At 38.1% G+C, this 15586-nt stretch overlaps 1 protein-coding gene across 1 annotated transcript in view; it reads right to left on the reverse strand.

Annotated features, from left to right (window-relative positions):
- The window catches only part of LOC126247995 (homeobox protein engrailed-like ceh-16), a 194222-nt gene that overhangs the window by 139973 nt on the left and 38663 nt on the right, over positions 1-15586 (reverse strand). Inside the window, exon 2 of the mRNA XM_049948576.1 lies at positions 7867-8012. Coding sequence (XP_049804533.1) covers positions 7867-7999 — 133 coding nt within the window. The 5' untranslated portion in view covers positions 8000-8012. The remainder of the gene's footprint in view (positions 1-7866; positions 8013-15586) is intronic.

The following is a 15586-nucleotide window of genomic DNA, read 5'->3' on the forward strand; positions in this document are numbered from 1 at the left end:
GCTTTATTTAAGACTGCTAATACTTCACACATGATATTATTCTGTTTCTCAATGCTCAGAATGGATTGTTGGAAAACACTCATTTGTGAATGTACAGAAAGTAAATAAATTCATTTATAGGATCGGTGAAAATACTCTAAGATTGCAGGGCACTTTGAGTTAGACTGTCACAAAAAGCAAGATTTCAAAGGTTCATACATTTTCAAGACCTTTTCTGTGGCTGGCAACAATGAAAGCCACCTTGTTTTGGAAAAGGAAAGTAAATTTTTGTAAGTGACACCAACAAATTCACAGAATTCAGTGAGTTCTGCAACACGAATAGAAAAAATATGAAAATGGTTGTACAACTTCATGACAATGCAGTCAAAGTCAACAGGTAAAACATCACAAGCACATTGAAGTGTGTTATGAACAACATGTGCTGGACAACCTATGCCAACAATGTTAGAATTTTTTCATTTTTCTTTCAGATGTATGAAAACATTATTACCCTCTTTCTTCATTAACCCTCCAAAATTACAATTAGTTCTGTCTGCACCAAATGCAACACACTTAGAGATGATACTGAATTACTGTATATCATGAGAAAGATAATTGGAAATTGTTTCGGACTTTTCGTTCTGCAATTCATCAAGATCAATCAATTTCGTCTGCAGTCCACCCTCACTTACAGAAAAATACTGAACTATCACTGGAAAAATTTTCTGATGCCCATGCTTGCTAGCATCACTAGATATTGAAAAGTATTTTGCACTGTTTACAGCAGCTATTACCTGTTTCTGGGAATGAGGAGCTATAACATTGTTGATAATTGCTTCACACTTTGTTCTTCCACACGAAACATTTTCTGCAATCTTAGAATCAGGAATTATTTTTTTTTTGTTTAGTTGAACACTGCAGTCATTAGAACGATAGCTTTGGTGGTGTTTAACAACATGGAATGACAGGGTTCCTTCTGCTGCAGCTACGTTTTTCTGTTCCTGTGTATTTGAAGTTACAATATATCTCGTCATTTTTTGCGAGGAACCTGCCGATCGAAGATTCTTCCTGTGTTTCTCTGATTCCTTATGATGCTTGAGATCTGCAGCACCACCATGAGACACGGATACAGCATAGTTACATACGTTACATTTTGCTGAACAGTCAATGTCTGTAGCAGTGAAGCAAGGGAATTTCCTCTGAAGCTCTTCCGAAAACTTTGATTTTCGTTTCGGCATCGTCACGACGTGCTAGCACTTCACGAAACCGATACTGAGTGCTGACAACAATGGCAAGCAAGAGCAAAGAATGTAAGAGTACGCAACAATTATAGTGCTTAAGCTTACATTATCAGAGAGTACCAACGTACGGAATGTCAATTTCAATTGATAGTTTATAAAATCGACACTCAGAAAATATTTTAACCACTTTGTAAATGTCTGAAAATAATCCTTGAAAATCGGGACAAATTGCTTGTTTTTAAAAAAAGTCGGGAAAAATTTTTAAGCCTCAAACAACGGGACAATCCCGATTAATCGGGACGTACGGTCACCCTATTAACATGGCGTACAGCCGGCCGGAATGACCGAGCGGTTTTAGTCTGGAACCGCGCGACGGCTACGGTTGCAGGTTCGAATCCTGCCTCGGGCATGGATGTGTGTGATGTCCTTAGGTTAGTTAGGTTTAAGTAGTTCTAAGTTCTAGGGGACTGATGACGTCAGAAGTTAAGTCCTAAAGTGCTCCGAGCCTTGGTGCACAAGAAACAACAGCGGTGCTACAGAAGTATACTAGAAAATCACACAAAATTAATTCACCTTTTAAAAGTTTACGATAAAATACATTTTTGTTCAAATATCTGGTTTTATCGCCTATTGATGATCTTGTCGAATGACACACCATTTTGCAGAATCATCACTGACGAGGTGATTACTTGTTATAGTGTCTGACACGACACTTAGTTTTTCGTGAAACTCGAAATCAGGGACAATTTGTTTTTCTTCATTTTTAACTTTTGTTTCGTCTGTATTTACTTCTTTTACAACAGCTGCGGTGCTATAAATGTCATACGTACTGCGTGAACTCGAAGTCGAACTAGCAACATTTTTTGCGAAAAATTTATCTACTCTGCCAAGCGTTTTTAGAACCCTGGATTCTCTTTCTCGCTTGTCCTTCGATAATTTCCGAAATGCCGTCCCATCTAATTTTGTACGTTTGCTTTTTTGACTGTTATTCATATAAAATAGTCAACCAACAGTCAGAACAAAATAAAAAAATTGTAAAAGGAATGAAAGACTGTATCCAGTTTCAATCGTACTACACCGCACATGAGCACAAAGCTTTTTACTTTAAACACGGCACACGAGCACAAAGATTTTTCCTTTAAACACGAAGCGATGAACTGACGAACTCTGATTACTCGACGTAACTGTGCTATGAAAGAACGACAATTCAGAATAATTTAATTTCATTGTTGCCTGTTTCTCTGTTGTCAGTGAACAGTAGAAACACACCAGCCGGCTGGAATTCGTCTCGTAAAGAAAACGGGACAGTCCCTTTTTTGGCTTGTGTTTCCCGCGTCGACGAAATTTTAACTGGGGCGCAAATATGTTCTGACTATTCTTGACACTGTCTTCCTAATTGAAAAAGCAAATAATTTTTGCAGCTTCTTGCAGTGAGGTGCTGGATCGACTTTTATCCCTCTTAGTCTTATAATATCTTAGCGGTTTCTGTGGGCAGAGAAGGCAGACTACAAAGTGTAAGTAGTCTTGTTGGCAGTTGATGTGGTGTGTTGTCATTTGTGTAAACACTGCTGTTATGTCTACACGCAAATGCACCTTTTGTTCCAACGTAGAATAAAAATAACCTTTCCTCGAATAAAAAAAGCTTAGTTAAGTAATTTATATAAAATTTGCAATGCCACGTACTATTCGATTGCACAGAGTGGGAACTTTGATATCGTGCAGGCTGCAGCACAATAAATGAGACAATTGAAAATCAATTCCTTCTTTTTTCGCCAAAGAAGTAACCAAGTAAATAAATAAATAAAATTTTTAAACTGTTGTGAAGTGTATTTCACACATTATTAGATATTCTGCTTATGTTCTTTTCGTATAAACGTATGTTTAAAAATGTAGAATATTCCCAGTATCCACATGTTTTGTTAAATGGGTGACGTTAAATCAAAGCTCAGATATTGAAGACCACAGAGCTTTCACAGTAAATACAGTAACGGAGGGTTGACTTGATACTTCCCCGTACTTTCTACAAGAAATTTAAGTAGAATCGGGTTTTATGTAGTGAGGCGCACACATGTTGCAGTATTTAAGAAACTGCTGATTAGTTCATCACAGCTTTTCAGGGGTCCCGGTATTTTCGTGGGGAATATTAATTAGAAGCCGGCAACATTCTCAGAATAATAACGTTTCAGACATTGTATTGTAGATTGCCGTCCTGACAGCTTACTTCACAACATTTTGAACAATCATGAAGATGATACCAGACAGAAACCCAATGTTAAATATCCATTCTGTCACCAAGTAAACTATGTACATTTTCAAGCTTGTATTGTTGAAATTCGTTCTTAAGGCTTATTTAAACTAGCAAATTGTTTAACAATATTTAAAAAACTGTTGTTTGTAAGCGCAGTTATTTTAAAACGTAGAAGGTTAAAATGAGTACAGAGCAAAAAACGCCCTCTCCCTAAGGAGCCGCCCCTAGGCACGTGCCTAGTGGGGCTATATGTAAATCCGCCACTGATAAGTATTGTCAATAAAGCCACTATCCTCACAGACTCAGTAGCTGGTGAGACCTTTCAAGTACTCCTTATATTAAAAATTCTAACCTATTTACTCATTCATTTTAAGTGACTTCATTTTCCAGTCGAGGTTTCGTTTGCAGTATCATTAAACAATGCTCAAGGTCAGAGAGAGGGGGTAAAAGGTGATGGACGGAGAGGGAGAGAGGGAAAAATCTACAGAGAGAAGGGGAAGGAGGAGATTGAGGAGGAGATTGACAGTGAGAGCAGAGAGGAGAAGGAAATAGACAAATAAAGAGGGAAGAGGAGGAAACGGACAAAGAGAGGAGGAAGAGGAGATAGACTGAGGGAGAAGGAGATAGGTCGTATATGCAATTCCCATACATATTCAGCAACTGTGAAGCAGTACAGGGTTCGATAATAAGTTAGACTTGCAGACCATTCTATATAAAGAGTTAAATTTTACAGAACTCTTATTTGTACAGAGAGAGGTCTGCCACTTCAGTATTCCTGATTCGTATTTGTTTTACCATACTGGAAACGTCTGCGCCATCGAAGCACAGCGTCATACGATTATGCATTGTTGCCGTTCACTTCAGCCAACTCGGCATTTCCTTTTCTTTTCTTTGAGAATTCTCCTCTTTAAATGCAGCAAACGGATTACCGAACGATAATCTACTCTATTAATGGGTTGCACTATTTTGTTTTGTTCCTCTGTTGGAGTGCCACTGTACAGTGATGATGGGATTTGGAAAGCGAAAAAGTTATTTCCATACATTATAGGGATAAATTTTTGACAGTACACATTCATACACAGACAAGTGAGACAACTGAAATTATAGGAAACAAGTAGGAAAATTAGGGACATTTGTGATAGGCTTAGTAAAAAGAGGTAAAATTGTATTTCGCATTATAACATACATATGCTCAGAATATTGTATGAAATGTTTCATGACTAGTTTTTGTCATACTATCGAAATTTTAAGTTTCTAACATTTTGAACTAATACCTTGCTTAGAGGAGACTGTGTTAAATTTAACTGCTGTCCTGTTTTTTGTCACACGGCTCCACTGAACAAATGCGTAAATAAGTGTGCAAAAGTTTTGTTTAGTTACCTTGGTTAATGCAGTTTAGATTTTTCTTCATTCTTACTTTGTTTCAATGAGGATAAACTTATAATTATTTAGATTTAAAAAAAAGTTAGGAAGTAAATCTCACCAAACTGGCAAACTTTGTGGCAATTTTTCCTGTGTATTAATGAAACAAAACTGATCAAACTGGGCAAATTTGTAACAAAGATGTAATATGTCTCATAAAGAAAGACTTCATTAGCAAATCCTTGTGATAGATGAATTTAAATCCGCTTTCCCAGTTTTGACTAGATGTTGCAATGTTGTCCGCTTTGTGCCGATTAACATTCCATATCCCGAATACCTTATTGAACATAAAAACTTTATTGCTATCAGAATTAAAGGTAACAGTTAAAAATTATATATATATATATATATATATATATATATATATATATATATATATATATATATATATATATGGAAATTAAATATAGCAGTACATTTTTTATAAGTTTAAGTTATAAAAAGTGCCAAAAGTGCCACAAACTGTCAGAGTTTTTTCGGTACGCTATCCTTTCATAACCGTTTTTCCATATACTGTCCATTCCACTCTTTATTTTCCAAGCAGTTTTCTGTCTGACATAATTACTGAGTCATCACCAAACATCAAATTTATAGTCTCTTCTCCCTGAATACTAAATCATTTTCCTTATTCCTCCATTGTTTGTTTTACTGTTTGCTCAGTGTACACACTGGATAACATGAGGGCGGGGGTACAACCATTTCTCCCTCCCTTTTGAAATTACTACTTGCTCTTCGCGTCATTCGACTGTTAGAACTGCAATCTCGTACATGTACAAGTTATTTACTGATAACAGCAGAATTTCAAAAAATTGTATTACAGTCAACATTTTCAAAGGTCTTTTCTGAACGTACAAATGCTATAGATGCTGTTTTCTTTTTAATGAATATCATTTTATAACCGCTTTACAGACACTATTCATTCAGTTCCACTTATTTTCCAAGTAGTTTTCTGTTTGCCAAAATTATTACGTCCTAGGGCAGTTTCGCGACATATATACTTATTACTAAATTAAAGTCCTCCGCCGCGCTTTTCTGTCTGTATGTGAAGGCTCCTCTCAGGACCTACCCTGGGGATTTTGATACGGTTTTCACTAATAGATAGACTGATTCACGAGGAAGGCTTGTTTACATAGCCCGTCCAAAAAGTTCCGAGATTGGTTTTATTCCGGGTGCACTAGCGTCATCAGGGCAGTTAACTACGGTGGCAGCTTGAACTAACAGTTGTAAACGAAACATGTGTACTCGGCCAGTCAGTTGTTTGCTGGCAATATTAAGTAGTGGACGTGGGGCCGTAGGTTTTCAACTTTGTTGTGCTAAAAATCGTAATAGAGAAACAGCTCTACATCAGGTGTTAAACACATTCTCCAGAATCTTTTGAAGAAGAGAATAGTGTTTATAAATTTTGTACTGGACATCTTCACTACGAATAAAATCAACAACGTGTGGACGCCTGCTGCGACTTGGTTGAAATGAAAAAAAGTGGACAGTTCCGTTCTGGAAATAATAATAAGACTTGGTGTTATCACTATGACTCTACCACGAAACAACAAAGTGCATGATGGGTCTCTTCTGGTGGTTTGCCAAGACCGAAGAATAACATAAATTGGAACGATCACGGAGATAATGTGGTGGGGAAAGCGAAACAAGGACGATTTGTTAGCGCAACACTTAGAAAATGCAGTAGGTCTACTAAAGAGACTATCTACATTACACTTGTCCGTCCTCTTCTGTAGTATTGCTGCGAGATTCGCTACAGTTAGAATTGACGTCGAAAAAGATCAAAGAAGGGCAACTTGTTTTGTATTATCACGAAATAGGGAGGAGAGTGCCACGGATATGAGACGCAAATTCGGGTGGTAATCATTGAAACACAGGCGATCTTCTATACCACAGGATCCCCTCATGAAATTTCAGTCACTAGCTTTCTCCTCCGATTGCGCAAATATTTTTCTTGGTGCCCACGTACATAGGGAGAAAGGGTCATCATTACGAAACAAGAGAAGTCAGAGTTCCCACGGAAAGATGTAAGTCTTCGTTTCTCACGCGCACTGTTGGAGTGTGGAATGGCAGAGAAACAGCTTGAAGGTGGTTCGATGAACCCTTCGCCAGGCACCTAATTCTGAATTGCAGAGTAATCATATAGATGTAGATACAGATATAGTTGCGAGTGTGAAGTTCCTAACACCGTCTTTTCTGACAGTTTTACGTTGCTGTTTGAACATTCTGTGCGTTGTAATGTAGCATTAAACCACCATGTTTCTCTATTTTTTGTAATTCTGTCATGGAACTTTTCGGTTTGACAGCGTAGATAATTTATTACCGCTACACCAGACAAGTCGTCCGCCTGTAGACAGTTAATGCAACTTGTGCAGAGTCGGGACGAGTCACTAGTATGTTCCTAAATTTCTACGGAGCTTTGGTCTTCCCCCAGGTGGGTTTCTGCCAGTTGTCTGATAATGTTATGCTAGTCTATAAGTCTGTGATATGTGGCAGACAATTAAAAATTGTGATTCGTTGCTGATAAAAATGGATTTTATCACGCTTACTAGACAAAGTCACTTTTTTTAAGTAAAATGACAACAGGAAATGATTGATAACTCGGAGAAAGACATTACGGCCTTTTGACGACGACACATATGCACTGCATATTGATTACACTGTCGGGAGGGGAAGATCACTTACTGGGAAGTTCCAAAGGTTATGCGAGTAATAAAATACGGCATGTTGGGGTTTGTACTTGAAAGGCAACTGACCGGAGCTGAGCTCTGGAACTGACTCGTAAAGGCTAACCTGTGGCGGCGTGGGCGTGAAGCGACGGCGTGTTGGAGTTTGTACTTGAAAGGCAACTGGCCGGAGCTGAGCTCTGGAACTGACTCGTAAAGGCTAACCTGTGGCGGCGTGGGCGTGAGGCGACAGCGTGTTGGAGTTTGTACTTGAAAGGCAACTGACCGGAGCTGAGCTCTGGAACTGGCTAACCTGTGGCGGCGTGGGCGTGAGGCGACGGCGTGCTGGCGTGGCGGGTGGGTGCAGGGGCGGGTGGAGGTGCAGACAGCAGCCGCTCAATGGAGAAGGCCGGCGCCGCCGACAGCTTCTCGTCCTGCACCGCCATCCCTCTGCACCATCTGCACAGCATCACTCTCATTCTAACATCGGTTACGCCTTTTACATTTCCTACACTACTGGAAATCTGGTCAACACCAGTTGTTTAAAACAGGGGATTGAAAGCACTATAATAGTTATAATGAAATAAGTGTTTTAACAGCTGAATATGCAGTATATGAAAAATTTTAACTCTAAACAAAAACTGAAGACGAGAGTGGATTTAGATTTGGACAAACAACAATGGGTAATTTATTCACTTCTAAGATATTGATAAATAAATGAATTTAATAACGAGACACACATAGCTTTTATCGACTACGAAAAGGTATTTGACAGATTAAATAGGACAAACATCAGGTCATTGTTACAAGAAAATGGGATTCCGCTGAACTTAATATGGACTACAAAAATCTTACCTAATGAAATTAAATGTCAAGTAAAAATAGGGAAGAAAACAAGTAAGAATGACATTATACATCTACATCTACATCTACATCTACATCTACATGACTACTCTGCAAATCACATTTAAGTGTCTGGCAGAGACTTCATCGAACCACCTTCACAATTCTCTATTATTCCAATCTCGTATAGCGCGCGGGAAGAATGAATACCTGTATCTTTCCGTACGAGCTCTGATTTCCCTTATTTTATCTTTGTGATCGTTCCTCCCTATGTAATTCGGTGTCAACAAAATATTTTCGCATTCAGAGGAGAAAGTTGGTGATTGGAATTTCTGGAGAAGATTCCGTCGCAACGAAAAACGCCTTTCTTTTGATGATATCCATCCCAAATCCTGTACCATTTCTGTGACACTCTCTCCCATATTTCGCGATAATACAAAACGTGCTGCCTTTCTTTGAACTTTTTCGATGTACTCAGACAGTCCTATCTGGTAAGGTTCCCACACCACGCAGCAGTATTCTAAAAGAGGACGGACAAGCGTAGTGTAGGCAGTCTCCTTAGTAGGTCTGTTACATTTTCTAAGTGTCCTGCCAATGAAACGCAGTCTTTGGTTAGCCCTCCCCACAACATTTTCTGTGTGTTCCTTCCAATTTAAATTGTTCGTAACTGTAATTTCTAGGTATTTAGTTGAATTTGCGGCTTTTAGATTAGACTGATTTATCGTTTAACCGAAGTTTAACGAGTTCCTTTTAGCACTCATGTGGATGACCTCACACCTTTCGTTATTTAAGGTCAACTGCCACATTTCGCACAATTTCGATATTTCTTCTAAATCGCTTTGCAGTTTGTTTTGATCTTCTGATGACTTTATTAGTCGATAAACGACAGCGTCATCATTGTAGCGAACCAACGCCTTAAACAAGGCCGAATGATGAAGGACTGTCAGAAAAAAAAGAAAAATCATCCAAGAATGAACATGAACATGTAACTTACGAAGACATGCTGTGCAAGCCGCTTTCGTCAGTCTATAAGAGGTAATAAACATTTAGAAAACGCTGATTTCACGCGCAGTGACTATGAACTGGAGATAAAAAGCGACACAGTCACATGCCATCTGTAAACAGACAGCCCCAAATGCCGAATGTAGAGACGCTGAAACGTTAAGCGAGGCAGAGTTACAGGCCGAGGAGAGTTCCAGGTGGAAGCCTTGGCTTACCAACGGCCTGCAGCGAGTACTATGTGACGGAGCATTGTATTCTGTTAAGCTTGTACACCAAGGACTTGCGAAGCTTTCCTGTATCGACCTCTGGAGTAGGGCGATTGTTCTCCATCCTACATTTGTCTGCATGTACCTATGTTAGTATGTCACTTTCATTGTGACAAGTACTCGAATCTAAGGGATCGATCAGAGCAGTAGAATCTAGCACTTCCATAGTTCGTGCTCTGCAATACCTTATGTTACTGTTTATACGCGAATCTCTATAAGTTGTAGGCCAGGGTGTCCATTTGTTCTGGTAACTAAGGGGAGAATTTAGTAAGCCTCACCTATTTTACACTTACTAAAGTTATAAGTGAGTGTCTGTGCTCTTCTGCATGTTCGTTGCAAACATGTGAAGAAGCAATAAAAAGCAAACCAATCCAGATTCCCATTTACACATCAGCAGCATATCTACCTTCTTAGCCTAACATCGGAGCCTTTCTGTACTGTCTCCAACCACAGAGACCTAGAAAACTTCAACTTGACCCCATCGCCTTCTCACTCATATACGGAGCCACTCGCGTGCCAAGAAACGGAAGATCTAATCCCGTGTCAATTCTGACCTGAACGTGAGCTTCTAAGAAAGCATGTTCTGACCCATACCGGTTGCGATACAGGGTTGCAATCTTTCCTCGGTTTCATTCAGTTTATATATATATATATATATATATATATATATATATATATATATATATATATATATATATATATATATATATATATATATAGCATGACTAAAAAGTGAAATGAGGAAACAAAAAATCAAGACGGGAATAAAACTAGGTAAGGATCATTATACAAAAACATTAATGGACGCTGACGACCAGATTATCACAGCCACTTCACAATAATAATAAGAAAGAAATATTATTAAATTAATCTAAATTAGTCAAAACCATAATTTCAAAACACCTATAGAGGAGACAAATGTGGTGGTGTTTCTAGGGAAAAAAAACAGGTGCGATCCAAATTTGAGGTAAACAACAAAATAATCGAGCAAGTAAATAATTTTAACTACATGGGCTGAGATATTTCTTTTGATCATGATAAAAACACAAAGAATAAAAGTGAATATTTTTAGAGTGACTGTGGGACAATGAAAATAACACTGAACAAAAAGGCAATTCAGAAACTCAACTGAAATTCTATAAACCACTAGCTGTTCCAGTACTGCTTTACGGATCTAAGGTTTGGATACACAACAAGGAAGACAAATCGATTAATCCCGCTTGAAACGAAATGTCTCACATCAGTTAAAGGATTCGAATTGGAAGATAAAATGACAATCTAAGATTTTAGGAAGGAGGTTGAAGTATTTAAAGGATGAGAAAAATGTACATAAATAAGCAAGAAAGGAAGGAACATTTGAACAGGATGGAAGGCAAATATCTTTAAAAAGTCAACATGTACCGGAAGGGGTAGGGGACGTAGGTCGGCCCAGGAAACGATACAGCTGAGAAGCTGAAGCCGGATCAGGTACCTCCAACCTAATCCATGAATGTACGTGGCGGTGAGATGAGACTGGCAGACACAGCTAAGGACGAGGAAGATCATCTGAGCAGAAAGGAGTTTATAAGATGAATATAAAGAAAAGTAAAAAATGGTAATTAATTGTGCTGGAATAAAACCAGACGTGCTGAGTGAAGTACATTAAGATCTGAGACACTGAAAGCAGTAGGCGAGTTTTGCACTTTGGGATGTAAAATAGCAAACGATCGTAGAACAAAAAGGATATAAAATGTAGACTGACATTAGCCAGAAACGCGTTTCTGAAACAGATGTATGTAACAGCTAATATAAATTTAAGTATTAGAAAGTCTTTCATGAAAATATTTCTTTGGAATGTATTCTTAGATGGAAGTCAAATGCGGACGATAAACATTTGCATACAAGAAGGGAATAATAGCTAATGAAGAGATACTGACCCGAATCGGGGAGAAAATAAATTAAGGCTACACACTCCATTAAGCAATAGTTAAATCCTGGAAATGGAGGGGCTTCTGTGAGAGGGGGTGGTGTTGGTGGGGGTTGGGGGGGGGGGGGTAGCAGTCAATAAGAAGATTCAAATAGACTCGTGTGGAGATACGCATCCAAGCAGTCTTCCTACTGAAAACAACAACTGTAGCATAGCAAATAATAATAACAACTTAATAATAGAATTGGAAGGATCATTTGCTTAATAATTAATTATTATTATTATACTATTATGAAGATAATAATAGTAATAGTAACATTAATAATAATTATTATTACTTTTTATATTGTTATTAAGGTCTTAGATGCTCGTTGCGGCAGAATGATCGAGACAAAGCTTTTGCTGTCTTTTCAGAAATCATTTCCCAGGCTCTACTCTGTCTGCATGTTTGTAAATCACTCTGAATAGTGTCAAAGTGTCTTATGTTGGGATCAAAGATGTCATCTTTGAGTGAGAATTTCTTCTGTCACTCACTTTATGGTCCTGTTTGTTGGTGCTATTATGACATGCCGTAGACATTGCAATCCTTTGACGTTACTTGCTGCTACTATATTCGGCTCTTTATATACGTTATAAAGTTATGAAGCATTCTCCAAAATTGTTATTGAGGTATTTTATGGAACCAAATATTTTCATTAAGATTCTGTGGTTAAATATTCCTAATGGGTTCTCTCTCTCTCTCTCTTTTTTTTTTTTTGTTTTTGAAAAAGTGGGTAAAACAGGTGCAGCTGAAGATGTGCTAATGTAGAGTTTAGTTTTTCTAGAAATTTTTTGAGAACTCTCTTAAGGCCACATTAGCAAGTGTTAGCCTTCTGACTTGTTATTCGATTTCTTCTTTTATGGGCCACTAAGAGATTCGCAGGATCCTATGATTATTAAATACACTGCTCTTTGCAAACGCTGTGTTATTAATTTGAAGTGCATTGTTGTTTGTTAGGTGGCGAGTGTGAAGTAGTATCGTAAGCATACAGAAATATATTAATTCTGATATTCATTGCGCTACATTTCATAATTATTTGACTTCTCAGTTGTTCACGTTGTGGTCTTTAGTCCGGAGACTGGTCTGATACTGCTGTCTAGTGCTGTGCCTGAGCAGTTGACGTCACAAATCGAGAAATCTCTCCAGCTTTCAATCGTCGCACGATGTAGCGTTACTACCTCCATGACGAGTAATAGCGTTATTAATATATTATGGAATTTAATCATGAAAATAACGGCGAAACAGATATTGCAGTATCTTATAGAGTGCAGGTCATATGTAAACACAGCCACTAATAAATAGACAAATTACCACAGTCGCAATTTATTGTAATTCTCGAGATCTGTCTCGTCCGGCGATCTAGTGATTTCTGTTGGTTCTGTCTCCACAGTGAGTCCTTCCTCTGATAGTTACCCTCGAAACTGTATTATCAGTGATAGGCTGCTAGCCTGTTTCACTTCCTTCTCAGTAACTGTCTCCCTTTCAAAAAATCGGTTCTTCAAAATGCAGTCTGGTCTCTGTACAAGATGTACATAGCGTTTAATTCCCTGTATTTTAAAATTCAGGTTTTCAAAGAGTGCATTCCAGTTTGTATTGTCAAAAGTATTTTATGAACCTACGAAAGGTTATAAATGTGAGTTTGCATTCCTTCTACTTTCTTCCCAAGATAAGTCCTAGGGCCAATATTTTTAATTTGTTTTGCTTTCAGCTTGTAAGCCATACACCCATCTCACAGTGTTTTAGGAATTTCTTAGGTCTTTACAGAAAACGACAAAATTTATTCAAAATTTCGTAATTAATTTTGAAATTAGCATGTCATTTTGATAGAGAAGAATTTCCGTATTAACGGGTAATGGTAGATGATATCTGATTGACTGTTGTAAGAAATCACTTCGTTGATTTGCGTACAGCTTACATGCTAAGCAAATTTAGCTTTTACCGCCTACTGTTATTGTGTCAAATCAGCACCAAAGGTTATTTCGAACATATATATGATACAAGTGGCTGGAGGATGATCTGTGATAAAATGATAAGCAGATTATGGAACTTATGAACTTTTCGTTCGTTTTAACCGCTTAGAACCACGTCTTATATTCTACGGCTGTATTTCTGTACAATTTATCTCTTTGATGCCTTTGGATGATTAACATTTGTTTACCCATTGGCTTATTGCTCTTTTATACAATGTAGAAAAACAAGAACTCTCATTGGGAAGCTAAAACAAGTCTTTTTAACTAGATATTGAACACAATAATGCACAGTCCACTTAGTCATGCCGTGTGGTTTTGGAGTCGTCCGTACATATCTCAAAATACTCAGCGTAGTTTATCAGGAGTGCCATTTTTTGCTAAATGCTGTGCTCTGGCAAATATTTTAGTTGGAAATGTTGTTTCAGTTATTTGTTTACTTTGGTAGTAGGAATTTGGATATGATCGCGTTCTTCGGAGATTATGCAAAACTCCTTTAAATTTGTTGAACTGAGCAGCGTAAATTCTCCGTTTATTCAGTTTCCTATGAGACTACCTTTCGAATTCCTGAATTGTTGTTTGCATATTTGTTAAGAGGAATATTTCTCCGAATTTTCATTGGGCATTTCAGCAGATTTACCTAATAATGTATTTGTTAGCGTAGGACGCGTAGTTCCTAGACAAGTCCTGATAAAACTAAACTGGATTTTTCTTGCTTGAAAATAGCTTCCCTGTTGCCTCTACTGAATAACATACAACCACAGTCGAGTATGGATCTTATTATCTTCGTGTATATTGTTGTTGTTGTGGTCTTCAGTCCTGAGACTGGTTTGATGCAGCTCTCCATGCTACTCTATCCTGTGCAAGCTTCTTCATCTCCCAGTACCTACTGCAACCTACATCCTTCTGAATCTCCTTAGTGTATTCATCTCTTGGTCTCCCTCTACGATTTTTACCCTCCACGCTGCCCTCCAATGCTAAATTTGTAATCCCTTGATGCCTCAAAACATGTCCTACCAACCGATCCCATCTTCTAGTCAAGTTGTGCCACAAACGTCTCTTCTCCCCAATCCTATTCAATACCTCCTCATTAGTTACGTGATCTACCCACCTTATCTTCAGCATTCTTCTGTAGCACCACATTTCGAAAGCTTCTATTCTCTTCTTGTCCAAACTGGTTATCGTCCATGTTTCACTTCCATACATGGCTACACACCATACAAATACTTTCAGAAACGACTTCCTGACACTTAAATCTATACTCGATTTTAACAAATTTCTCTTCTTCAGAAACGCTTTCCTTGCCATTGCCAGTCTACATTTTACATCCTCTCTACTTCGACCATCATCAGTTATTTTACTCCCTAAATAGCAAAACACCTTTACTACTTTAAGTGTCTCATTTCCTAATCTAATCCCCTCAGCATCACCCGATTTAATTTCACTACATTCCATTATCCTCGTTTTGTTTTTGTTGATGTTCATCTTATATCCTCCTTTCAAGACACTGTCCATTCCGTTCAACTGCTCTTCCAAGTCCTTTGCGGTCTCTGACAGAATTACAATGTCATCGGCGAACCTCAAAGTTTTTACTTCTTCTCCATGAATTTTAATACCTACTCCGTATTTTTCTTTTGTTTCCTTTAGTGCTTGCTCAATATACAGATTGAATAACATCGGGGAGAGGCTACAACCCTGTCTCACTCCTTTCCCAACCACTGCTTCCCTTTCATGCCCCTCGACTCTTGTAACTGCCATCTGGTTTCTGTACAAATTGTAAATAGCCTTTCGCTCCCTGTATTTTACCCCTGCCACCTTCAGAATTTGAAAGAGAGTATTCCAGTTAACGTTGTCAAAAGCTTTCTCTAAGTCTACAAATGCTAGAAACGTAGGTTTGCCTTTTCTTAATCTTTCTTCTAAGATAAGTCGTAAGGTTAGTATTGCCTCACGTGCTCCAACATTTCTACGGAATCCAAACTGATCTTCCCCGAGGTCCGCTTCTACCAGTT

Source organism: Schistocerca nitens, chromosome 3 (genome assembly GCF_023898315.1).
Source record: "Schistocerca nitens isolate TAMUIC-IGC-003100 chromosome 3, iqSchNite1.1, whole genome shotgun sequence".
Taxonomy (NCBI): Eukaryota; Metazoa; Arthropoda; class Insecta; order Orthoptera; family Acrididae; genus Schistocerca; species Schistocerca nitens.